General features: G+C 49.2%; 1 protein-coding gene across 1 annotated transcript; it reads right to left on the minus strand.

The window, feature by feature from the left end:
* Positions 1 to 677: 677 nt before the first annotated feature.
* Positions 678 to 26,178, minus strand: CUL9 (cullin 9). Its single transcript, XM_031964816.1, is given in 42 exon segments — positions 678 to 1,110; positions 1,277 to 1,353; positions 2,406 to 2,539; positions 2,756 to 2,873; positions 3,053 to 3,163; positions 3,344 to 3,418; positions 3,879 to 3,972; positions 4,439 to 4,602; positions 4,912 to 5,076; positions 5,248 to 5,388; positions 8,049 to 8,394; positions 8,979 to 9,229; positions 9,709 to 9,908; positions 10,087 to 10,216; positions 10,496 to 10,641; positions 11,804 to 11,972; positions 12,544 to 12,781; positions 12,939 to 13,032; positions 13,035 to 13,098; positions 13,220 to 13,402; positions 13,486 to 13,595; positions 13,933 to 14,112; positions 14,414 to 14,547; positions 14,787 to 14,962; positions 15,343 to 15,438; positions 15,745 to 15,850; positions 16,220 to 16,391; positions 16,553 to 16,643; positions 17,377 to 17,604; positions 17,810 to 17,915; positions 18,053 to 18,311; positions 19,015 to 19,232; positions 20,208 to 20,404; positions 20,871 to 21,078; positions 21,516 to 21,708; positions 22,052 to 22,388; positions 22,614 to 22,810; positions 22,977 to 23,115; positions 23,539 to 24,060; positions 24,177 to 24,331; positions 24,695 to 24,896; positions 24,898 to 26,178. Coding segments are annotated over 42 exon segments (7,524 nt in total). The 5' UTR covers positions 25,300 to 26,178; the 3' UTR covers positions 678 to 914.
* Between the last annotated feature and the right edge of the window lie 930 nt (positions 26,179 to 27,108).

Consider the following 27,108-nt stretch of genomic DNA (forward strand, 5'->3'; position numbering starts at 1 on the left):
TCTGTTCTCAGGAAGGACACATTTTTAACACAATCACTTATACTTACCAGCCCCCGAAGATCCCCCACTCACTCCTCCCCTGTGCCTCTGTCTATACATAATTTATACCTGGAATGCCTCAGCTCTCAGCTTTGTCCATCTACTCACCTTTCAAAATTCAGTTTTGGTGCCACAATCCACTAAGACAACTCATGTGTTATTTTTCCTTCCAAATCTCATTACGCTTTTTTGCTATATCTTTTACATATATTTACCATACTTATATTGTGGTCATACAAAAGACAACAAGCTTCTCTTCATTTTGGTATGCTCTTAAGCACCTGACTGTCCTGCCCATTATAAACAATGAATGTTTCTGAACTACTAATGTTTTAAAGTCCCCTTAATTAGGTTATGTCCTTCCTAATCCTCAAGGCAAAAATTTTTACATCCCTCAAACCAGTCACGAGGGGGAAGCCCAAGGTAACTCAATAAAAATGCCTGGCTCACTCTCAGTAAGCCAGCATTTATTAAGTGCCTACTGTGTGCCAGGCACTGTGATAGGCACTGGGGATATAAAGAAAGGCAGTTTTCAAGGAGCTCACAGACTAATGGGGAAAACAATATGCAAACAATGATGTATAAACAAACTATATTTAGGTTCAACTGAGAACACTTTCAGAGGAAAGGCATTAAGATGAAGACAGGTAAAAGAAAAGCCGTTTATTTAATAAACAGAACAAGGTACAATCCCTGGTGGTCAGTTTTCCCAGAGAGTTTCAGGGCAGCCCTCCTGAGGGGCCCCTCTATGGGAGAGGGATGACCCACCCCTAAGACAACCCCAAAGTTTCTTAACTCCTAAAACAGTCATCCTAGGCACTTTCTACCCATACTGGGGGTGGGCTGATTTTGGGGGGAGGCACAGCCACCACCCCTTAGTCATAACCTTCATCCTCATCCTCATCATCAAAAAAGAAAGTATCTCGATCTAGGTTTTCTGACTCATCATCATAGGAAAAATTGTCATCATCCAGCTCCTCATCATCATACTCATCCTGCTGCCACCCTGGTACCTCATCCTCATCTTCCTCATCTTCTTCTTCTTGACCCAGCTCTGAGGATCCTTGTGGCCTGAGGTGAGAGAGAGGAGAGAAAGAAAAGAGGCCCATTTAGCAGCAAGCTTATGGGAGAAGGGAGGTCTAAAGGGTTTCCTGGGGTTCCTCCCCACCCTCCACTCAGCAGTACAAGACCCTCTTCCCTTCCAGTGTCAAGAAGACCCTCTCACTCCCCTACTCACTGGTTGCTGGGAACATTAGACACCTTCACTTCCTGTGGTTCTGAGCTTGGTGGGGTCTGAAGACCAATTCTGAAATCCTGTCAGAGGAAAGGAAGAATTTGGGGGGAAGGGTCATTGGCCACAAGCCCCTGCTCATCTGCATATCTGTGGGTTCAACATCAGCTGAGCGTTTGAGGGAGAGGGAGAGAAAGGGAAGGGAAAGACAAAAGGAAAGAGTGAAAAAGGAGGGAGGAGAGGGAAAAGGGGAAGGGAAGGAGAGATGGAGAGAGGGGGAAGGAGTTAGAGCGGAAGGAGAAAGGAAGAGAGAGAAGGGAGAGAAAGAAGGGGGACAAAGGGAGGGGGAGAAAGGAAAGGAAAGAGGGATATGAGGAAAAGAGAAAATAATCCCAGTAGGATCCTAAGTAACCAGACAAAGCCTGAATGAAGGAGGAAACAGGTGAAACATATCAGGCTTCCTTCTTTCAAAGGGTTTAGAGTAGGGATACCATGCAATTTTTTTTTTTTTTTTTTTTAAATAGCCTTTTATTTACAGGTTATATGTATGGGTAAGGTAACTTTACAGCACTGACAATTGCCAAACCTCTTGTTCCAATTTTTCCCCTCCTTCCTCCCACCCCCTCCCCCAGATGGCAGGATGACCAGTAGATGTTAAATATATTAAAATATAAATTAGATACACAATAAGTATACATGACCAAACCGTTATTTTGCTGTATAAAAAGAATCAGACTCTGGAATATTGTACAATTAGCTTGTGAAGGAAATCAGAAATGCAGGTGGGCAAAAATATAGGGATTGGGAATTCAATGTAATGGTTTTTAGTCATCTCCCAGAGTTCTTTCTCTGGGAGTAGCTGGATACCATGCAATCTTGTAGAAATGGGTACATAAAAGGGCCGTGAATATAAGTTACAACTAAACTGCTGGTCTTCCTAGAAGGCAGGAACTGCTTTTCACCTAGCCTACTGATATTCTACAATGATTCTTGTATAAAGAAGAGGTTCTGATATTTTACTGAAAGTACTAGAAAGGAGGAAAGGAATAGGGAGTGGTGGTGGAGAGGGAGGAAGGTACTAGAATCTATATGTTTGAGGGAAACTAGGCAGGGTGGGGTGGAGTAGGATATGCACCTGTGTGGAATGCTGTAGGATAGCCAATAATCTCTCCTGAATACGCCGAAGAAGCTCCAGGCCTGTGCTGAGGTGCTCAGCCTTGAAGAGTTTCAGAGAGGCAGCCAGGTCCTGACACTGCAATAGGGTCTCCTCTGTAGGGATGGTTTAGCACAGAGGTCTTAATTCTTTATGGGCAGGGAGAAGATTCTTCATTGAACAGAAAGAAGTGAAGGGGGGAAGGAGGAAGGGCATCTTCTCTATGGGAACCTGTGGCAGAAGGGGATTGTTGGGGGCTGCTCCTGGCCCTGCCTTGAGGTTGCGGGAGGGGGCAGGTTTGAGGTGTGCTATCCTAGGAGTAGGGGTCTCACCCAGGAGGATCTGAAGGGCATTGGTGTGCAGCTCCAAGTTCTCTGTCTGCTGTTCCACCACATCCATGCGCTCCGTGTCTTGGTTGTAGTAGCTGTATACGCAGGCATAGGCCAGGACCTGGGGGGTGATTAAAGAGCCCTCCAGTTGCAGCTTAGACAACTCCCTCAACTCTTTGTTCCTGCATCCCCTGTCCGGGGAGGCTGGACCTGTCTCTTCTCCTTTCTCCACTTCAATTTAGATAGTGGGAAGGCAGCAAAACCCATCAGACCCTGCCTCTCCCAAACATCCCATCCAACCTTTCTGGCCTGCTCTAGGCCCCGGCAGGCATCAATGAGAAAGGTGAGGGGCTGTGGTGGGGGCATCTCTGAGATAGCGGAGACGCAGCTCCGTAGATTCAGTGTAAACTCCTGTCCAGAAAGACATTCATTAGCATCAGTTTGAAGTTTCATTCCCCCAAATTTAGGCAGTTCAGGGCACCTGCTGCTCCTGGGCCCTCAGCTGTATCTCTCTAACCCAGTGTGTGGCCCTCCCAGAGATTCCAGAGAGATCACAGGCATCCTGTCTACCTCCTAGGCCTTCCCTTTCACCTGGGCCTGGTGATGGAAAGTACATCTCTCATTGTAGTCCTGAAACCGCTTCTCTTGTCGAGCAGCTTTGCTTACCTAAATGAAGGAAAAGGAAATGGGAAGAATAGATTTTGGGGGAGGCAAGGGAAGAAGTCAGTGAGCAAAGATTCCCCCATTTTTGGTACTTTCTATAACTTCCTCTCTCAAACTGAAGTATGATGAATGGTATTCTAGGAGTTAGGCCACTCTCCTTAGGGATGAGGGACAGAGCCATAGTAGCTCAGGGTATTCTATGGATAGGCTTTACCTCTAAGTTGACCTCTCAAGCTTGCAGGGGGGCTTGTCATGTCTGTCTTTCTTCCCTTTTATCCATCCTACTTCCACCAGCCTCTCTGAGGGGATGGGGGAAGGGAAGTGTACCCTAAAGTGATGGGTAACCAATGCTCTGAAGCACAAAGCCCACACTCTGACCTGCAAAGCACCCAAGTCCTGGTTCTGGGAGCTTCAACTTCCCATACCCTCCTCCCTTAGATCTTCATTCTTCCATTCTTCTCACCATGGCTGAGCAGTTGTAATAATCCTTGTGTGTTGGCTTCCAAGGCTTGAGACAGCGCCAGCAAAAGCCATGGTTACATTTGGCACATGTCATGCTGTTGGGGAGAACACAGATCAGTGGCCCATTTTGGGGCAAGGTTGTTACCAGCAATGCCAAGGGCGGAGAGGACTTAACTGCCCCTTGCTAGAATGCTCCCAAGTCCCTCCGGAAGGAAGAGGGGAATACTGATTGCACTAAAATTCCTGGGTCAAAAAGCTCAAAACCTGTTGTGAACAGAATCCACATCCTGATTGTGCCCAGGCCTTATCCTACCCAACCCCTGGATCACCATTCTTCTCCTATGCCTCAGAAATTCTACAACCTGATCACAAACATGCCCCAACATACTGTTCCTTGGAGTCCTTACCACTCCTCCCCAAATGAAAAATGCCCTTTCTCTTGGGATCCCTTATTTGCTCTAGCCAGACAAAGTTTAAGGGCTCTAAGGCTAAGGGCTGACCACCCCATGGAGATCCCTCTCCCGTCTCTTTAGCACAGCTGCCCCTCCTTCTCCTTCTTACTGTAAACACCCTTCATTCTTCTCTATGGGTGCCTGGCAGCTGGGACAGCGCTTGGAGATGAGCTTGGCCAGGTGCTTGCTTTGAGCCTCCACACTCATGCCCTCATAGTAGCCACCGTCATCCACCCACTGGGACATGTGGCTACAACTGGCAGGGTAGTGAGCCTGGGTTGAGTAGAGAGGTAGAAAAAGTTGAGCAGAGGCCCCCAACTCCATCAGGCTAAGGAGTGAGTTCCATTGGTGGAGGAAGGAGGGGATGAAGGAGAGGGGTATCAAGGGAAAGAATGAGCCAGACTCTGGAGAGAAAGGTGGAATAAAGATATTTCATTTTGCCAAAGAAATGGGGGTGGAGAGAGAAACAAGTAACACTGTGTCTGCATGCATATACATTCACAAGCACACATGAATGCATATAGTCTCTGTATAGGAATGTGTAAGGGAAACATGTATGTGTATAGGGACAGGGGTGCCCACCTCTGGGAAATTACAATTGAAGCAGGAGGCCCAGCCACACTTGGAGCAGGCGGCCCCACAGCCCAAGCCCTGGCGGCACAGGATACGGTCACAGCCTTGGGGGTTGGTGCACCAAGTCATGTTGGAACAGCTTTCCACATACCCTCGCAGAAGGGCCTTCTCATACTGTGACAAAGAAAGACACCAAGAGAATTGGGAGATAACTCCAAGAGACCTTCTCCAAATGCCAGAATTGTATCCCTCCTACTTCGTTGCCCAGGGACCATCCCTCATATTTCTGAATCACAGAAGCTAGGTTGTTGGAGGGGAGAAGTTGGGAGAGGAAAGGATAAGTACCTTGGCAATGACTTCAGGGGAAGAGACAATGGCACGGATGAAGGCACTGGTAGGCTGAGCAGGACAGTCAGCAATGGGACAGGTGCAATTCAACACAAGATTCTGTTCAATTCGCGTTGTCAGGTACTCATTCCAGCAGGACTAGGGGAATTCAGGATTGAGGTGGTCAGAACCAAGGACCTCTTACCATCCTACAGCTGGGGGATAGCAGGAGATAAACATCTAGCTTATACCTTGGAGACTCCCCAGAAGTGGACTGTCCCAGACGGCCAGACTCAATTTACTCAGTACCAGCCAGGCTTCCCCGTTAAGATTAACCTGAAGAGATTTGGATCTTGGTGCAGCAAAGATCAAATACTGGACTTGAAATCAGAATTCAAACTCTAACATTTACTAGTTATGGACAAGTTATTCAATTTTTCTCCTTTAAATCAGGATACTTAGCCTCTATCATAGGGTTATTTTGAGAAAAGTACTTTGTAAATCTTCAAATGCTAAACAAAGGCCAGTTATTATTTTTATCTTCTTGGGATAACCCAACCCTAAATCTCTGGAACTTGAGGAGAGAAGAACTGGTCTATAAACACCATGTAGATAAATCCAAAATGAAGAAAGAAAAAAGAGAATCCCAAGAGGGAAAAAGAGGCATCAATTCTAAGCAGGAGTCAGATAAGAAAAAAAGCACAGAGCACAAGGTCTAGGATTATATGGTTGCCTTTCAAATCTTCAACTTTACCCTCCTAAGCCCAATCTTTTCTTCTAACTACTTCTAATCCTCTGTTGGACATTTCCACTTGGCTGTTTGAAGTCATACAAACTCAACATCTAAAACAAATCAGCAAAACCGACATCCTTTTCATTGAAGAAACTGTGCATGTCATATGTCATATACGTTGTCAGACATGGTCAACACGTTGATGGTTTGGCTGATCTGTTTTTTTGGGTTTTTTTTAATCTCATTATAAGGTAAGCCTTGGTGGAGAGAAGAGAGGGAGGGATATATTTGGAAATGAGTATGATGTAAAAGCAGAAGGCAACAATGACACTTAAGAAAAACAATCTTTCCCCCACAAAACAGACTTTCCCTCTTTCTGCCAATGATAAGTTGCTCTCCTCTCTGCAAAACCCTCCATGATTCTTGACTTTTTTTTCCCATGGTACATTTCCAGTCAATCAATTCTTCACTCACAATCTCTTTCAAATCCATTCTTCTCTTTTCATCTCTACTGTTGCCACCATCACTCAGACCTTCAGCATTTCAAACCCATATGTCTCCTTGTTTCATCTCCCATCTTGCACAAGACTGCCAGGTTAATCATTCCAAATTACTATTTTAACCATATCATTTTCCAGCTAAAAAATGTACAAGGATTCACTATTACATAAAGGATAAAGTTCAAATTCCTTGGTTTATCAGTTAGGAATCAACTTTAGCTCCATTACTCACCTATAAAAATCCTCTACATGTCTATTTACTCCACTGTAACCCAAAAGTCATTCTCAACCTCTAACCTTGGCTTGTGGTGCTTTTCTTACCTAGAACATCTGCTATCCCAAAGGTGTCAAAATTCAAATAAAAAGGGAACTCAACTGTCTTAGAAAATCACAAATTAACATTATTTCTTCTTTTTTGTATTTTTATTTATTTTTGCTAAACATTTCCCAATAACATTTAATGTGGTTCAGGTCCCACTTGGGAGTTGTCAGCATATGGCTTTGAATCTGACACTTCTGTGCTACCTCATCTTTTGGGCTGCCTCATCCCTTGAGACCCAGACACTAGGAGGTACAGTGTTCTCTCCTACTTCTAAATTCTGAGAACGTTTCTGCCATATAGTGTTTTGAACTGTTACTGAATTTTTCATTTGTATGTGTCTCATTTGTCCATCTAGATTCCAAATTCCTCAGGGCATGGACTGTTTCCTAAGGCCCAGAACCGTGCAGTGGCTTGGGAAATGTTTGTTGACTTAGCAGGATCTGCTTCTCCCATTGGTGTTGACTGTAGAGTATGATGCACATACTAACATCTTATGTATAACAGTGCTTAGTGATTTTTTTCTCATATCCTTGTAATGTTCGTTGTAATGTTTTCACGTTCAACTCTTTGTGATCCCATAAACCACACTCTCCATGGAATTTTCTTGGCAAAGATACCAAAGTAATTTGCCATTTCCTTTTTCCAGCTCATTTTACAGATGAGGAAACTGAGGCAAACAAGGCTAAGTGACACAGAGCCATTATGTCTGAGGTCACATTAGAATTTCAGGTCCAGTGTTCTATCTACTGAGCCACCCAGCTGCCCCTAAAGTGTTTTTCTTACAACCCTTTAATGTAGATAGGTGATGAGACTGAGACAAAAACAAGTGAAGTTATTTGTCAAGGGTCATTTAGTTAGTCAGTACTGGAGTTAGAACAACTCAAATCTTCTGACTCAGCACAACATTCTTTCCATTAGGCCATGTGGTCTTACACAGCTGATACTCAATAAATATTTGTTAAATGATGAATCAATCAGTGGGGTGGAGAGAAGGAAAAGGAAAACTGTTCAGAAGAGGAGACAAAGATCCAGAAAGAAAAGAAAACCATGTTGTATGGAAGACTAGAGTGGAGAGACAGTATCCTGAATGGGACATAAGGAAACGTGAGCTAAAGCATATAGAAGTCTAGTTTAGGTTTAAAAAAAAAAAAAAGAAAGAAAAATTAAGATCAGGAATCTAAAAGAGAGGCAATCATGAAAGAGAAATGGAGATCTCTAGTTAAGTAGCGAAAAAATGCATGGCTAGAGGCAGAGGCATCCTCACCTTGCAGCAGTAGTGCATGCAGCAGAGGGCAGGTGGCTGATCTTCAGGGCTCAAGGGGCTGACACATACAGGGCACTGGGTGGGGAGTGGTGGTGGCATCTGGGCCAGAGGTACCCGAAGGCCTGAGGCCAGCAGCAAGGGTTCTGGATCTTCACTGTAGCTCTGCAGCAGTTGGTCTGCCCCCCATCGAGTGTGGGCCAGTAAATGCAGTGCAACGTCTGGCTCCAAGCTCAGGGTCTCCTGTACTTGGTTCACTGTCTGTTCCATTAGGCCTTCCACCTCATGAGGGCTCATGGTTCGGCCTGCAGGCAGCTGCAAGGATGCAAGGGCAGCCACTTCTTTAGGCCTAGTTGGAGATGAGATATAGAATAACTGTTAGTAACCCTGTCTCATACATACAACCTATCCAAGCCTAACCCATCCTGATCAAGAACAGCTTAGAGACAGATTATCTACAACTATGACAAATACGCTATTTTGGTAGAAATTAATCTTATTTTTTTAAAGCATCAAGTGAATAGGCTAATTAAGAAAAAGCTTATAGTGATTCTAAAAACTGTAATTGTCGATTTGTCTTTTGTGCAAACATGGGTTTTCGTGTTTTACAATGGCTTTATAGAACACAGTAGATACACTAAAGAAACTTCTGCTGAATACAGTTGTATTTTCAAAATAGTTTGCTTATAGTGAAATGTGCTTAATAAGGAAAATATACTAAGTTCTTTGAGGGCAGCAACTATTATCTTTGTAATTTCAGTATCTTGGAGCACACCATTAATACAAATGCCTATTCAACTGAACATTTGGTTTGATGGGGGCAGACAGGGAGGTGAAACTTGGGGTCCCAGCAGTGCCCACCATGGGTCAAGTTTCCCCAGTTTGCTCCAAGTTGGACAGAGAGTGAGAGACAGGGCAACTCCTCCAGCCCACCTGAGCTGGGAAGTCACAGCACTCCGAGTGCCACAGAAAGGAACATTGGCCTGGCCCCGTTGGGGATCTGCAGGCTCTGGAGCTGCATATGCCAGGACTTGGGGCCGGTCTTCCTGCCTTCGAACATAACCCTGGCCCAGGAGATGGAGGATGCAGGAGAGGACATCGGCGCTGCTGCAGCCAGCCTCTCCACCCATGTTGCTGCCCAGGCCCTTGGGGCTAGATGGGCCCTTCTGCCAGGCCTCAAGTACCTAGGGGCACACACAAAGGTTACTGTCAACCAACTCCAATCCTCAATCTGGTTTCCAGAGAATAACAAACACTAGCATTTATATAGCACTTTAAGATCTGTAAAGTACTTTATATTTTATCCTTATCTGATCCTAAAAACAACCCTGTGAGGTAGGTGATATTATCCCTGTTTTATAGATGAGAAAACTTAAGCTGATAAAGATTTAAAGCCTTCCCAGGATCACAAAGTGTCTGAGGCAGAAGTTGAACTCAGTTCTTCCTGACTCCAATTCCAACATACTTTCCTCTTTGCCACCTAACTGCCAAAAATACACCCTGTGAGATTTGAAATCCCAAATGGATGCATTGGAGTACCTCCAGATCTGGGCTCCTGGGTGGCCTCTTCATTATGGAGCTGGATAGACAGATGCTGCTTCCCAATAACCATCCCTAGAGAACCCCTAGGTCACCACCTTCCATGGACCTCTTTCCCCCGTACCAGACAGACAAGCTGATCAATATGCAGGCCTTTCTCGCCGTGGGCTTTGAGGATTCGGACAAGGAGGCAGCTCAGGAGGTTCCTCTTCCTCTCCAGGGTTCGGCATTCATCCTCCTCCACACTCAGGTATGTCTGGGGGGGGAGCAGCCACAGGGCCTCCCCCCCAGGCTCCTTCTCCACCTCCCGAAGTCGCAGCACACCTGAGACACCACCCCCACCCCCAATGCCCTCAGAAATATGGCCAAGGGGATAGGACACAGCTCCTCTGAGGGGAGGTAAAAGTATAAAAACTTAAATTCCTCCCTTCTCCCTTCACCTCCCCTCTTCCCTGTCCTGCCCTTCCCCAGGCAGAAAGCCTACACAACAACTATTACCTACCTCCAGGAGGGAAATCCTGACCCTCATGAAGGCTCAAGGGACCAAGAGCTGAGGTGAGAGGTTGAAGGGCTTGATGCAACAGCTCTGAAGAGAGGTCTGAGCTCTGAAGAAGAGTATCCAAAAGCACCTCCTAGTGAAAGGAATGAAAGAATTAAGAATATAAAGTACTTCTTCCCATAGCAATCTGGCAAATGGCTGGGCTTTAAAAAGAAGAGCAAAGGATTGGCTGGGGATGAAAGAAGGAAGCCTGTACTTGGGACAGGAGCAGAATTAGATTTTTCATATTGTTCTAAAGACAAAAGACCAAAAAAAAAAAAAAAAAAAAAAAATGGAGGGAAGCATATAAAACAGAAAAGAAAGATCAAATGTAGGAACCAGGAAAATAAGGAAAGACAAAATAGGGCAATACCTTCATCTTGTTGAAGTGCAAAAGAAGCCACATCTGCAAAGTGGAGACATGTAGTGTCTGTGTCCCAAAAAGCAACTCAGCCCGGCCCAACCATGACCACTGTAGCCGCCGCCGAGGCCCCAGTTCTAGGACTGGTCGATTTTGACCTGAGAATGTAGAGAAGGAACTGTCAACAGACGTCTGTCTCTCAGTCTTATATGTATCTGTTTCCTAATGCATATTTAGTGAGTCCTTCCTATGTGTTCCATGCTGTGCTTGGTGCTATGGAAAACATGAGACTAGTAAGATATGAAATATAATTCTGAAAGCTTACAATCTTTCAAAGATAAGGAGACAAAGACCATTTGATTAGAGGTCTCCATTAGAGGTCTTCATTACACTGGTAGGTTCCCCGGTAAGCATGGGAATTATCTATGGACAGGAGCAAGGTCAAGATGTTTGGGATCTCAGGTAAGATTTTTAAATTACATTGCTCGTATATAATAGTCCTTTGGACAGTCTGAGCCTTCCCTGAAGTTGTGAACTTAAATGACTACAAAATAGTAATAACATACTCCATAGGGAAAGATTTTCTTTTTTCTTTTTTCTTTTTTTTTTGCATTAAAAATGAGTGTTACAAGAGTATTTTAAAATATTCCTTTAATTCTAACACGTGTGGTATATTTTGCCCTAGACAGTTGCCACTTTACCCCCAGGAAGACGATAATCCATCTCTTATTTTTCTCTTTTCCAAAGCTCAGAACAGGGTTCAGCCCTATTCAAAAGCTCAAAAGCTCAAGAAACATAATGTAGTGCTAGACTTTGAGGCAGGAAAATATTATTATAGTAAAGGTGCTACAACTAACTGTGTGATCTTGGGCAAGTCACTACTCCTCTAAGGCCGCACTACCTCACCTAAAAAGTGAGGAAGCTGAACTAGATCATCTCTAATGTCCCTTTCAACTTTTAACATTTGGTGAAAGAGAGAAAGGACTCTAGGTACCAGAGGCAGCCACATACCATTGTTCTCGAGCAGCATTTGTGCCCCCTGGTGGCCATCACTGTCCATTCTATTTTCCCTTACCTCCATGGAACTCTTGAACTCAATGAAGAGCAGGATGCTAAGGATCAAAGACTCCAGGGGTAACGCAGCGCCTAGTTTAGAGTGTTGCCTCATTTCCATGCACCCCGATGCCAAAATTTCTGTTTATTCTATCTTCTTACATAAACTCTTAGGTCTTCTTTAGACTGCACTCTCATAAGCTTAGTCTATTCTTTCTTATGCCCCTTTTTTAGCTCCATGTCCCAGCTGTGCCCCCATCCTCTTACTCTGACTGTAGAAGTTGGAAAACCGGGTGAGGCTGGTGCTGAGAGCCGGGGGGAAGTACTTGGTAGGCTCGTGCAGGTAGCAGAGGGGGGACACGGGCCAGCAGCGGGGAGACAGGACCAGCACAGACACTTCAGGGACTGGCTCCTCAGCCACCAGCTCCTCCACTGGCTGTGGGGACAAATGTCTCTCAGGGACCTTCCTCCTTCAAGTCGGTCCAATTTAACAAACACATAATAAAATCTTACTATGCACAAGGCACTGGGTCAGGGGCTCTGGGGAATATAAGCATAAATACCACATATCCCTCTTCTACCCAGGGAAGGGCTTCCTCAGCTCCGTATATTTTCTGTCTGCCCATCCTTAAATACCCTGTCCCTCCCCTCCGCTGGGGATGGGCTTCCAGCCTCTCTGTCACTTCATTTCCTCCTGAGGATGGGTCCCCGGCCCCAGATCTCACACCTCCTTCTAGCAAAGGGTCCCCGGTCCCAGATCTCACCTCCTTCTAGCAAAGGGTCCCCGGCCCCAGATCTCACCTCCTTCTAGGAAAGGGTCCCCGGCCCCAGATCTCACCTCCTTCTAGGAAAGGGTCCCCGGCCCCAGATCTCACCTCCTTCTAGGAAAGGGTTCCCGGCCCCAGACCTCCCCTCTCTCACCTCACCTCCTGCCGAGGCTGGGTCTCTGGCCCTTGTCTGTCACCTCCTCTTGAGACTGGGGCCTCAGCCCCTGCCTCTTGCCTCACCTCTTCCTGGGGATAGGCCTCCAGCCCTTGCTCTTCATCCTCTTCCTGTTCCAGGAATTGCTGGTCGATCTGCTCAAGCTGGAAGAGGTGGAACTGGTGCTGCAGCTCCTCCGACGTGCTCAGGCTGCTCAGCATCTGCTGGGGTAGTCGGTTGGGGAAGCAGAGCCCAATCTGCTCCAGCACGGCCCGCTCCAGCCAGCTCGGGCCCAGGCTCAGGAGGCGGTCTGCCAGATAGTACCTGCAGCGCACGTAGCCCAGGCCTTACTGAGGACGGACTCGGTGCCCTCCCAGCTGCTTCCTGCCTCGGCTCTGGAGGGCCCCCCGGAGTCCCCACTCAGCCACGACCGCCGCCCTCGGTGCCACTCTCGCTGCCCCTCTGAGGCCCTCTCACTCACTGGTAAAAGTGCTCAAAGGTGGTGGCCAGCTCTAGGCCAGACAGGACCATCATGGGCTCCAGGCTCCGCTGCAGCTGGCCCAGCATCTCTTCCCCTGAGGGCCACCTACACGGCTCCTCTGGATCTGCTGGTCGATGTGCCGGGCGAACTGCTCGCTCACCTGGGCACGGAGCAGAAGGCAGAAGCAGTGGAAAGGGGGCAGAAGGATGGGAAGAAGGGAGGGGTCTGGGAATGGGGGTGGGGGAGGCCGCCCCTCTGAAGGGGGAGCAGGGAGGACTCACGTGGGCAGCGGTGAGGAAGGAGAGCTGCAGCAGAGCCCCAGAGAAGCCCTGGCGCAGGGCCAGCGTGAAGGCTGCCCGCGGCCCAAAGAGCTCCGCCCCAGCGCTCTGGAGCCGTTCGTAGATGTCGCAGTAGCTGGGCACCAGGTCCGGGGCCTGCCAGGCCGCAGTCAGAAACCTGCTCACCTGAGGACAGGAGGCAGGAGCATGAAGGGGCGGCCGGGCTCCTCTAGGCCTTCCCCCCACCCGCCAGCTCCCACCCTGCCCACCTGCTCTTGTACCACTCCCCTCCAACACTGGGTGATACCCCTCAGGCTGCCACCAGGAGGTCCCAGTCCAGCCCCCGAGTTCAGCTCCCGACTCTTACTATTCTTGCCATCTGTGGAGACAGAGATGGAAGGAAAAAAAGTCTCAGTCTCTTGACCCCTAGTCTGAGGATTCTCTCCTGAATCCCTCTCAACATGATGGAGGGCACATGAGGAACAAAAGACACATCCCTCCATCCCTAAGCTATGATAATATTCCAAGATGGATGAGAGGGATAGAATATGTCACAGACTTGGAAAAACAGAGGAAATGAGGGCTTAAAGAGAAACAAGGGGGAAGGGGGGCACAGCGGACTGAGATAATACTCCTAGGGAAAAGATGGGAGTGATTTTTCTTTCCTGAGTCTCTATCTGAGGACCCTCAACTAGGACTCATTTCCTGAGACTCACTGGGCCGGGTGGGAGGTTCAGGAGGAGGTCCTGGTGGAGGCTCCACATGCACCAGCAGATGGCTGAGACGACGAACCCGGGAAGTAAAAGAATCTGCTCGGCCTTGTGGGCAACGGGCCTTCTCTCTGTGCTCCAGATACTGGCTCAGCAGCCAGGCCAGGGGGCTCACCCCACTGCCATCTGAGAAGGGAAGACAGTTCAGGAAGACACTGCAACATGGGAACAAACAGCAGGTGAAGGTCAGGAAAAAATAATAAATTGTGGGCTGATTGATGGGATGGAGGCTGAGCAATTACTGGTAGGGGCAGTTCTTGAAAGAAAGCTATCAAAGTAAAAGTTATAGGATGGTAACCCGGGGCAGTCACTGGGGAAGATGTTACAGGATGGCTACCAGGGACACTTCTTGAGGAAAAGTTCCCAGAGCAGAACTTGTACAAGTTACCAGGGGCAGTTTCTGGGAGAGAGGCAAGGGGATAGTTACCAGGGGCAGTGATGCTCTGCACCAAGGGGCTGACCAAGGCTTCCCAGCAGGTCCTTCCCAGTGCCTGGGCAGCCTCATCATCAGGGAGGAATCGATCTGCAAAACTCTGCTCATGGCGCAAAGCCCCGTTCAGTCTGGTGACAGGGTCAGGAGCTAGAGGCACGAGCCCCTGGCCCCAAGACTATCCCTCAATACAATACCCTGAATATTCCCATGTCAAGAGCCCCCCACAGACATAAGGAGGGCCTCCTCCCCCAGAAATGCCCTATCCCCCTCTCTGAATCCCCCAGACTCTCCTAGGCTGTGACTCTCACCCCACCCTCTTCCCTCCTGTCTTGCTCTCCGCTTCCCCCCCAGATGTCCCTCTCCACACCTAGGGCAGAGCTGCAGCAGGCGCTTCCGGTCCTGAGCAATATCCTGACTCCAGGCTTGGGCTCGTACGGTGTAGAAAAGGTGAGTGCGGCGACACAGCTGCTCACGGAACAGTGGCCAGAAAGTGGGTTTGGGGCCCAGAACCTCCACCCCTCGCACACGGGTGTCAATGCCACCCTGAAACATGTGACTGTCAGTGACTTTCTGCAGCAACTGGGCTCCCTCCCCAAACTCTTCCTTCAGCCAAGCTTTGGGATAAAATGCTGGTACAAAGTTAGGGCCCCAAATCCCACCAATTTAGAGTATCTTATAACTCCATAAACAACTCCCACATTATTATACTTGTAGTGCCTCCTAGACCTCTTCCCAACAGGTCAAGTAAGGACCCAAATTCAAAGTGTGGCCTCCTTCTTTCAAATACTTCATATGTTAAAAATAACTCTCCCATCCCTATTATTTCCTCCTGTTCCCTGAACACAAGATCATTGTGTTTAATGCTTCCCTAACCTCTGCAAAGAGGTCTTTTGACCTCCACAGACCCTGCACTAAGCTTTTACCTGCTGGCATCGTTTGATACGAATCTGAAGGATGGGCCAGAAGCGGGTCAGGTTCTCCAAGAGCAGCACACGGCTAGCAGAAGGCATCACATTAATCTAAAGCAGGAGAAAGAGTTGCCACATTCCTGATGATGCAGAAGGGAGCAGTATTCTCTCCTTGCCCTTAATCAACTTCCTTTGGCCCCTGGGACCACTGATCTCTTTCTTCCTTCACAAGGTCCACCCTGTGATCTCAGGGCTCCACCAATCCACAGTCCTAACTACCACTATTTATGACTTCCCTTATGACAAAGGGCTAAGGACTTCCCTCTGGGGGAAGAGGTACCCTCTCTGCATATACAATGATTTAGCTGCTGGGAATGGTAGAAAAGTATATGGGAATTGGGGGATCGGGGTTCTCACTGTGTTGAGTTCAGTGCTGACAGAGCTGGCATTGTCTCCCCCCAGCACCACCACACGGGCTGGCATGTAGCTTGAGTCTTCACTGGCCACCAGCAGAGTCAGCTGTCTGGGGGGAAGGAACCCATCAGAGACCATGCCCAGAGGGTAGTCCCTCAGTCAAGATTCAGAGACTTCCTCCTCTCTTGGACTTCTAGGCTCAGACCCAAAACATTTTAAACCTGGATGGGATCTTAAGAAATCATGTAAGTCCTCCTCTTCTTCTCCCTTCCTTTTAGAGATTTTCCTGAGGAAGTTAAATGGTTTGCCCAATGTCAACAAGTGAATTAACAGTCAAACCAAGGGCAGAGCCAGGCAGCCTCATACCAAGTATAGGGCTCTTATATGCTCCCTTCCATAAGGTTCCAAGGAAGTATATACACAGCACTCTAGTGCACAATAGTTTGTGTTATCCAGAACAGTGACTATTTTACCACACCTGACAAGGACCCCCCGGTGCATATGCAGGGTGATGTAGTGAGAGCCAGTGCTGCCATTGGATTCCCAGTAAGTCTTGGGGTTTCGGTCAGTCAGTTTGCTGGCCCCATGAGGATTGGATGACACCTCCACCTTCTCCCAACACTTATCTTCCTTCACCTCCACACTGGACCCTGGCGCCAAAAAGGAAGGAAAGAACAATCATAGTCTGACTGAAGGAAGGACAAGGGACAGAGGAAAGCAAGGAAGGACTGGGAAAACCACCAGGCTGGGAATGATGAGGGTAGGAGAGACAGCCACTGACCCTAACCAAAGGGAAGTGAAGGACACTGACCTTGGCAGAGATGCCTGAGGAAGACGTCAAAGAAAGGGATGTTAATGGGCCGGTGGGTTCTTCGGTGCTCTTCAATCTGGCCAAGAACCATCTGTAGTAAGACCACAAGAATAGAAATAATTTTAACACATCGCAAAAGAAAAGGGCGGTATAATGTCTGGACTAGCTTTCTGGAGGTTCTCCAGAAGGGCCTTGGTCTCAAGCAAGATAAACACCACGAGGATGAACAAGAATAGAGTCCAAAGTCTTTATTGTCTCCTTCAGTCTGTGTCTGTTATAGACTGACCCAGTCTTCTCCATCAGTCTGACACTGACACACTGACACTCTGCCAGTCTCAACCAGTCTCCCTCTGAGTCTGACTTTGTCCCCAGTTTAAATACCCTATTACAATTATATCATTACAGTACACTGAGTATGTGTGAACTAGAGAACCATCAATTTCATCAATTCCACTGGGTAACACCTTGTTTCAAGTATACTTCTCCAGAGTTTCACCCCCTACAGGGCATTACAGCACAGTGACAGAGAGGACATGTTTTATGGCAAGAAAGTCAAAGTTCTAAGATTTTGCTTTTTCCCCCCTCTCATCAAACCTAGCATAAACTATAGTGTCATGCAGGGATCTGGTTAAAAAATTCCCCTCTCTCTTAGTCATCCCAAATCAGATTGATAGATCAGATGCTCCCTCCCTTCCACCTAAAACCCTAACCTGCTTCCCTTGCTGTTGTGACGCCACATTCTCACCCAGCACTTCTCCCTCCCTCCCCACCCTAATCTCTTGTTATTTTTGAGGCTCTATCCCCTCATCTCCCATGCTGCTGACCTGGATACAGCCAGCCAGGATGCTCGTTGTGAGGTTACTGTAGAGCCGGGCATGCTTTTCACACTCGCTCACTAGGTCCCGGAGCTCAGGTCCCAGGAGCAGCTGGGCGGTGTGCTTGTCCAAGGCTTTGGTGAGGGCCTCTCGAGCTCCCAGACGGCACAAAACCACTGCACAGTCCTTGTGTAATGTGGCCAGGCGATGCAGGAAGCGGATTAATTCCTGGACCACCTGGGATAGGGACCAGGGAAGGGTAGAAAAGGAACCAGGACCAAGAGATGGGCAAGGCCAAATACACAAAGTTTGGTCAAACAGATGCAAGAATAGAGATAGTGGAAAACAGGAGTCAGGCAAAAGGAAATGTCAACACACAATGTTTTCTATTTTCTACTTTGGATGCTGCTACCCAGTCTCCCTCCCTACTGAAGAGTCATACCTCCCGGTCATTGCTGGGGGCATTCATGCAGGCCAGACATGGTTCCATGGCCTCATGCCAGGGGAGGAGGATGGCCTCAGGGAAATCCAGCAGCCTGATCAGTATTCTGGAAGAGGTGGAAATACAATTTTTTTGCTTCATACTGACTACTTACTTCCATCCCTGCATGGTCTCTATCCTATCTTAACATCCTCCACTACCCCATATGCCCTTTATTTCCCTCCCTCTCACTCATCCTCTTACCTCAAAACTGTCATATGTAGTGATTTGTTAGGCCCCGGGGTCTCCAGGCTCTGTAGCAATAGCAGGAAAGGCTGGGGCTGATGTTGAAGCCTCTTCAGCACTTGATTCACATCACCCTCCCGGGATCCTTCGGGGCAGATGCTTCGCTCTAGCTCTAAAAGTAACTCCCCAGAGGGGCCAGCGCTCCCCACTAGGTTCCGCAGCAATGGCTCATCTGTTCCAGCCTGGGGTTCAGGGCAAGGTGGCTCTGCTACTATAGCTCAAATACAGAGGAAGAAGTGGGTAAATAAATGTGTACAACTAAAGATCTAGCGCCCCCCCCCCCCCAATCAACCTAGGAATATTTAGGAAATTCTCTTTTTTTCTGAGACCTTTTGTGAGTTTTCATTTTTCAAAGAAAGCCATGTTACACATAATACATTTTTATGTTGCCAAATTCAGTAATTTCAAATCTGTAAAGAGAGATAAAAGAGTATTGTCTCTATTTCCATTTGTCCAAAAATTAACTAAAAGGAGACTCATATTTTCCAAAGCTTCAAAATTTCCAAAATTTTCCTATTTCTAGCCATGTCCTTTTCCCACTCTTAGGATCACTTTCCCTGTTCTCCCTGACTCTTGGGGAGTTCTAGATTCCCTAATTAAGGGGAAATCAAGAAGTCATATTATCTCTCTCTCTGCTTTCTGGCAGTACTATACCATGTCCAAAGAAATGAGAATGTCTTTTGTGTTCAAAACTCTCCAAAAGGGACACCCCAGTCTCTATTCATTGTTCCTTCTAAGGCCTTTAGTAACTTGGACCAATGAATCCCATTTTTTCTTGTTTTTGACTCTTAATAGGATTCCTCTGTGGTAATAATGATAAGTCAAAGTTTCAGTTTCCAACTAGAAACTAGCAAGTTTTGAGTTCCTTTAAATTCCAGAGCCAAATACCACTTCCCAGCCCTCCTGATCCATGGTAGTACCTGCATGCTCTGGGCTGCCAGGAGGCCCATGCTCTGAAAGCCGGCTGAGCAGGGTAAGGATGAGGGTACGAGTGGGGGGCACAGGCTCTGGTCCTCCCCCACAGTGACTGTGCAGGGCTTCTTGCAGTTCCTGGGTTGCCAATTGTTCCCCTAAGGCTTGGTGGTTGCACATGAGCATGTTAAGGAGGAGGAGCCCATTGCCTACAGCCGAAGAACACCTAGAATGGAGATGGGGGTAGGGGGGGAGAGAGAATAAGAGAGAAGGCAGAGAAGAAAGGAAAGAAATAGAAGGGAAGGAAAAACATAGAACTTAAAATTACAAGGGCCCTCAGATAGCATTTAATCTAACCCTTTCACTTAAATGATAAAGAAACTGAATAGCAGAGATTCAATTTTAGTGACTTGTACAAGGTTAACCTAGTAGTAAAATTATCTGAGCTAGATTTGAATTGAGGTCTGCTGAATCCAAATTCAGGGTTCTCTTTCACTGCAGTATTCTGTGGTAGAAGAAGGAAAGAGCGCCAATAACAGACTCCCAGATTCATTTATTTACTAATTCAACAAACAATGTTTGAGCACCTTCTGTTTGCAGAGCACTGAGAAAGATATAAAATGTAGCAAAGACAATGTCCTTGCCTATGGGGGCCTTAAAATAGTACTTTTTGTATGTATGAGCACAACTGATACATCTCCCTTCCTCTAGAAACATGCTAACTCAAGCCTTTAAGATACAAGTTTTTGTGTGTGTGTATGCATGCACACAAACACACACACACACACGACACTGGCCAATGTGAGAATCTGCTTTGCTTGGCTAAATAAATTTATTTTAAGGGCTTTTTCTTTTATTGTTCTTTTTTCAACACAGAGGATGCTGGAGGGAGAGAAATTAGATTTCTGTTCATTGAAGAAAATAAATTTTTTTTTTTAAAACACAAGGGTCTCTTTTACTACAAATGTTCAGTGATCTCTAAATCCTCTAAAGATCCCATCTAAAATCTGTCCCAACATCAGTAAAGAATGCTGAACCTGATGTAAGGATAAAGGGAATTTCTGAAAGGAACAAAAGATGAAAGTAACACTTGTGATCAAGTAGTACCAAGCCTCAGAAAGGTATAGGAGGCAGTTGTTTTAAGTTGGGTACAGAGATGATGGGCACTATGGGTGAGGCAAAGTCCAGCAAACTCCTTTACCCTTCAGTTTGTAGCATAAGGATGACAGCAGCAGGGATTGCCCCCAAAAGATTGTCAGTGCCAGGACGAGCAGCTGAGCCAATGCTGGCAAAGATTTCACGGATCATCTGGGCTTCAGAAGCTGCCAAGGGAGATGCTCGACCACTGCCTCCACTGGGAAGTTCACAGGGCCCAGCACTGGCCAAGACCTTCAGTGCCTGCTTGGAAATATAGTATGATAGTAAGGTATGGTCAAAACCATTCCTATTATAATGAAATCAGCAGCTGCAAAACCTGGTGCTCTGTTGGAGCCTATTGCTGCTAGTAGCTATCCAATGTTTCGAGGAAGCAATTGGTGAGCTCTTACCAAATGGTACTAAAAATGATAGAAAGTACATATCATCAATGGGCAATATTCTACCTTACTCCATCAAAGCAAAGATGAGAGAACCATGTCTCCCACTTCAAATCAGATCACAGGATTTCTTCCTGTGATTTTCTTTTCACTTTCAAATTTGCTTTGGATATTCATTTTAAACTGACTTCTGCTGCAAAAACATTGTGGATTATAGAGTACCACAATCAGTCTCACTCCCATATAACCCTAAGGGTAACTGGGGATGGTGAAGATATGCTGAAGATATGCTGAAGACCCCACAGTCCATTCCCATTCCCCATACTCACCGCCAAACCAGCCTGCTGCACAAGGACTGAAGTCTTATACTCTTGCATGCAGACCAGCACAGCGTAGACCCCACCTTCTGTAGCAAAGAGGGGACGCCACTCGTGTTTAGCCATGAGCAAATAAAGAAGGCGTAGTGCCAGGACCACCAGCAGTTTCTCCCCAACCTGATTAGTCAGCAGCTCAATCAGTGTCTTGACTAGCTTCTCTCTAGAGGAAAAAGATATCAGAGCAGCAAGTAATTTTGATTTGGAGATTAGGAATTGGGGAAAGGTTGGAATACACTGTCCCAAATTCTTATCTCAACTTTCTCACAGTGCTAAACAAGCCATAAATTCTTCATTTATCTCAACTGATTCTTCCCAATTCTTAATCTGCCCATTATACTCTACAATCTTCTCTCTTCACTTTACTGAATTCTTCCATTCCCCAATCAATCCCTTTCTTGTCTTACTTTCAATTATATTTCCATTGCTCTGAAATCCTTGCTCTCCCCTCCTTATTCTCTCTTCTTATGCCTCAGGTCCTATTCTAATCAGCTGTTCTATCTGGCTTTGTCTCTTTTTTCCTTACACCTGGACTTATCCCTCCCACTACCTTCCTGATTTTCTGTCATCAGTTACCTCCTACCTCTCCTGGGGTCTGACCTGAGAGCTTTGTCTGGACGGAGCAGAGGGTGATCACGTCCTGTGGCTTCTTCCACAGCTTTAGAGAGAGCATAGAGTCCTGAAAGTTGCAGATTTGTTTCTGAGTTGGATCGCTGCACCATGGCAATGGCTTCTGTCACATGTTGTTCCAGGGAGCTCCTTCGACCTGGACCCCTCAAGACACTGCACAGTTCTGGATTGGAGGGAAAAAGAGATGATGTATCAGTCTTTCTTGGTGTAAGATACTCCCTGGATTCCTTGACCAACAATCTCAATATTCCAAGAGATAAGACTATTCAATCAAAATCAAGATTGGGGAATTCTAGAACATGGATTTTCCTCTTTTAGGAATAGTGTAGACAGAGAAGGAAGATAAGGAGGATTAGATCCCAGGGATCCTTTTAAATAAAAACGTAGGCCATTTCCTTACTTAAGGTCTAGATTACAAGCCAAGGTGGTCTTCCCCACTTTCTTTCTTCTTGACCACCAAGGATTTAATGCAAATCTCTACCCCACTTCACTTTGGCTGAACTCACCACCGGCTGACTCTTTCAGTTCAGGGGGCAGAACCAGTCCTTCTGCCACCAGGAGTTGGTTGAAAAGCTGGGAATCATTCTGTGCCTTGGGGGGCTCAGCCTCCACCTTGATTTTCTCAGGCAATGATGCCTTGGGAGTGCAGGTGTCCTGAGGCACTATAGGGGCTGGGCTGACTGAATGTCCTGTGTTAGGCTGTGGCCCATACTTGCTGTAGACATGAGAACTCAGCAGGTCACTGTGGGTGCTGCCCTGGCATTGCCCACTGAGTGCTAATACCAACTTCTGTGCCAACTCCATTGGCACTGAGAGCTCACCCAGGGCTTCTTCCTCCAGGGTCTGAGAATAATGGGGAAAACACACTGTATTGAACAATAGTGGAAAGGAACCATTGGGACTGAGAGGGAATATCTTCTCACCTTCCTTTACCCTAGGCCTTCATGGTTTCTTCAGAACCATGTTCAGTTTTTGAAGCCCCTCTCCTGACACAATCTCTACTTACTAGTCCCTCCCCTCTTACCAGCAGACTCACCTCTCAGAGTACCACTTTTGGACCCAACATACCTCCCCATCTGGATTCTCCTGGAGGAGCTGGAGAAACTCCTGTTGCTCAGGTCCATCCAGCTTCTTGATGAAGAAAAGAAGTTCCCACCATTCGGCCTGGCTCAGGCACCCAGACTCTGTGTTGGTCTGAGCCTCAGGTTTAAGGTACGGCAGAGCATACAACCCCCCAAGAGGCTTCCAGTCTAAAGAAGGAGGAACTGTGGGTATAAGACATGAGGATACTGACCAAATGTCCAGGAGAATATGATACTGGAAACGTTTGGGACAATTCAGTCATAGACAGCATCTCTCTGATCCTAGTCCCTCTACCCAGAAAAGCCCACACTCCCCAAGGAACTTGTGGTCTTGCCTCCCCAAGCTCACCTACACCTGGGGCTTGGGGCCCATTGCTTCCTGTCCCTTTCTCTGGCTCAGTAGTAACTTTGTCCTCAGTTACAGGACCCAGAATCTCCACCATGTGCCAGTGCACCCAGTATGTGCGGCCTGTCGACTGCCACAGCACCTGGAGTGTGAAGAGTGGAGGAAGTTTAGTCGCTTGGGCCAGGGGGGCAACAGAGGCCCAGACCTGGGGCATGTAAGGCCCCTTCCCATCAGCCACTAAAACATCCGGGGCTTGGCAGCTCTCCCCAGAGTGGAGGCTAGGGAAGGAGCACACAAAGGACCCAAACTCTGTCAAATGAGAAGAGAAGGGAATTAGCAGTATACTCGGTTGTTTCTGTCTCCTTTCCACCTACCAGGAATCTGGCCTCTCAGGGATTCAATCTTTTCCAAACGGCTACTCTCCCTCCCTGGGACAAGGTCGGGAGAGAGTCCCTCTCTAGCCTTCCCCTACTTTCTCTGGGATCTTTCTTTCTTTTCCAGGGATGCTATTCTACCTCCCCCGCCCCACCCTCGAGACCACCAGTTCCAACCCACTGACACAGACCTGCACAGGGGGCATTCCATTGTTGCTCTGCCGAAACTCGCCTTGGTCCCCGGCACTGATCTCCTCATAATCCTCCAGCATTCGAACGCGCATCCCTGGCTGCAGGGTCTCCTGGACGTAGTCCGCATAGCCACTCAGGCTCGAGAACTCGGACCGAGGCCTGAAGGCCCGGCTCGGCCTCCTGGGGGAAGCAGGGGGAAGCAGGGTGGGGAGGATGGTGCTCGGCACAGAGGACCTGGGCTGAAAGATAGACCGGGCGGGCCGAGGGGGAGACGCAGGCTGCCTCCCCGGGCCCCGGTCCCATCCCATGCCCCGAACCAATTCTGAAATCAGGTTGCCCATGGCCATGCTAAACTCCAGTTCCCTCTGGCCACGGCTCTTCTCCACACTGGAGGACTTGTTAGGGGAGCACCGGTTTCCCCACTCCCCAGACCCTGGCTCCACGCTGCTACTTAGCTGGTCCAGGAGTGACGTGACACACAAGTAACGCTTCACTAAGGAGAAGAGCAGCTTTCCGGGGATCTGCAGGACAAACACCGGGGCTCAGGGCACTGACCTCCCCACTCTGCCTCTTCCAAGCACACTGCCAGAGAAGGGAGGACAAAAGCCCAGCCTGAGCCCGCACCCCCTCCGGTTACCTGGGGCAGGTGGATCCCTTCAAAGGCCATGCAGTGCTCTTCGGAGGATGTGGTCTCTGCAAACAGCTCCAACAGAGTGGAGCGGCTGTCAAAGTCCATGTGCTGCTCGATGCCATCCTGCTGGCTCAGTGACAGGAGCACATGGGCCCTGCTCCCTAAAACACAAGCCCTGCTCTGCATCCTGGCCCAAAAGCCCATTTACCGCCTTCTGCCCGGTTCTCTCTCATCACTTGCTTCTCACTCTCTCTCTTCCACCCTCCGGCAGAACCAGGAGCCAAAGGGCTCACGGGGACCAGCGGGCTCTGAGGGCTGAGACCCGGCCTCACACAATAACCTGTGCACTCACATCTGGCCGCTCAGTTCTAAACTCTCTTTCTGGCCATCCCCCTCTTCCTTCAGTGGGTGGGCGTCGGCTCGGATGAACCCGACACCCTCCTCTGCCAAGGGGCCCCATCCCGGGCCCCGCCGGTGTCCTGCCTCCTGTCCCGCCGCCCCTTTCCTTCCCCGCTGGCCCTCACCAGCGTCGTGGGCTGCCAAGGCCTGCAGCATCTTCCCGGCACTCCTGCGGATCTGGGACTCGGGGTTGCCCAGCATGTGCATGAGCAGGTCCAAGGCTCCCGTCTCCCGGAAGACGCCAGCCAGGGGTCCGATGCTGGCGTAGGCGCTGAGCACGTGGATGGTGTGTAGCACCGAGGCCGCGGGACTCGAGCCCCCCCCCCCCATCCAGCTGCCGGGCGGCTCGACGCACCAGTCCTCGCACGTCTGCGGCCATCTCCCCCAGCGAGGCTTCGTCCAGCCCCCCGGCATCCCGGGGAAAGGCGCCCACGCCGCCCACGGGTTCGTGCGGGGGCCCCTTGGCTGGCGCGCGCTCGCCAAGGAGCATGGGGCAGTTGGCGTAGACCTCGGGGGCAGAGAGCCACATGAGGATGTGCTCCGCCTTGCCCTCTATGGAGCTGCCGCTGCCCACCCCGCCCTCCTTCCCGCGCTGAAGGACGGTCCAACGGATCAAGTACTCTGGATGCCCATCGTGGCCCTGGCGCTGCCGCAGCAGTTCCTCGGGGTACGCCTGCAGCCGTGGGCCCAGGGGCACCAGCAGGTCCCTGCTTCTGCGTTCTCCCACCATCCTGGGCGCCTACAACAGAGGAAGGAAAGGAGCGGGGTGAGGAAAAGCGCTCATGGGAAGTGAGCCTCTGTGGGGACGTGGAGACTGTGGGGCAGAACTGACTTCTCTCAGCAGGACAGAGGGAAGAGGAGCCCAGAACCAGGGATCCAGGGCAGGGGCAAAGACAGGAGGAATTTGGATGGCAGTGGCTGGAGTATCAGATTCTGGATATCATGAGGCTAGGAGTAGAACTGTATAGAAGGCAAAGTAGACAAAGAAATGAAAGGAGGCATAATATCACTGAATAAGCAATAATAGAATAACGGGCCACAGATTTAGAGCCTTTGGAAGTCAACCAGTCTAACGCTCATTTTGGAGATTAAAAGAGATAAGAGTAGATAAGAGAGCTGGAATGATCTGGAGAAAGGACTTAGGAAGAATTAAAAGCGAAGACAGTGATTAAACAGAACCGAAAAAAAAAAGGAACAACAGTTCCAGCAGAAAAAAGAGCAAGAACGCCCAATGGCACAACGGTGACCAAAGTCAAAATCAATATCTAAGGGATGACGCAGTAAGATGACGACATCAGGACTTTTTAGAAAAAACCAAGTCCCGAATTTGTGAAAGTGTAGGAGCATGAAAATGGAAAACGGCGATTAGTCTCTGAAACTGCCACAAAACAGGCCCTCCCCACGCCTGCTCCGCCAAGTCCTTCCAAAGAGGTCTTCCTTTCCTGCCTCTCCAAACCCGCCGAGGGGCAGTCTATGTGGAGGAGAGCAAGGCCGGCGTCGCGTGAGGCCGCAGGGGATCAGCGCGCTCCCATGTGAAGGGAGAGGCCAAGCGCCGAGCATAGGAGAGGGAGTGTAAGGAGGATGGGCAAGTGCGGGACACACAAAAAAAAGGGTCATGGGGGGGGCTCTGGAGCGGGGGTAAGGAGCGGCAGCATGGGCCGGGAGGCGGGCCCGGGAGAGGAGGAAGGCACGTGCACGCCAGGATGGGGGTCACCGGGGCTAGGAATAAGGAGGCTCGGACGTGCAGCAAGCTTGTGATAGGCAGGAGCCGCAGGGAGGGAGCGAGGAGGAGGAGGGTCCAAGAGGAGCTGGGGGAGGGCCGGGGGCGTGTCTGAAGAGAAAGAGAGAGGCAGGGTGTGCACGGGAGGGAGCCCCAGGAGGGGCATGACGGGGGAAGGGAGGCTCTAGGGGAGGTGCACACGAGTGGGGGAGGGTCGGGCGGGGGGGGCGCGTGTACGGGGTGGGGAGACGGCGTGTGAGGGGGAGGGTCGGGGCGGGGTGACCGTTGGTACAGGGAGTGGGCTCTAGGGGCCGCGCGGCGCGGGGCGGCGGGGGAGGGTTCGAAGTGGGAGGGGAGGAGAGACAGGGGACCCCCACCCCGTGCGCACGCTCCTCTCACCTCCCGCCGCCCCGCGCGCCCCCTTTTGCCGGCTCCGACTAGACGGTCCCGCCGGACCCGGCCGCCTCAGTCAGCGAGCACCCTCACTTCCGGGTCCTCTACTGCACCTGCGCTCACTGTCCGGCTTCTACGGAAACCAGGCGGAACGCCTGCTCGGGGGAGAGGGGTGGGCCGCGCCGCGGCGCCGGCGGAGGCGGGGGCGGGGGCGGAGAACTCTGCGCGTGCGCACCGCCCGCCTCCGGATGGGGCGGGGCTAGCTTTCCCCGGCTGCTACGGGGGCCATGACGTCACGGGACGCGGCCCCGGGGCCCTTTTCTCGGGTGAAAGCGGCTTCTTGCGGGCTAGTTTCCCTGAGCGCCTTTCCTCATTCAACTTCTCTTCCTTGCCCTGAATTTCTGAGCGTGCTCTCGTTCCTCGGGC

The sequence above is a fragment of the Sarcophilus harrisii genome, chromosome 4 (genome assembly GCF_902635505.1).
Source record: "Sarcophilus harrisii chromosome 4, mSarHar1.11, whole genome shotgun sequence".
NCBI lineage: Eukaryota > Metazoa > Chordata > Mammalia > Dasyuromorphia > Dasyuridae > Sarcophilus > Sarcophilus harrisii.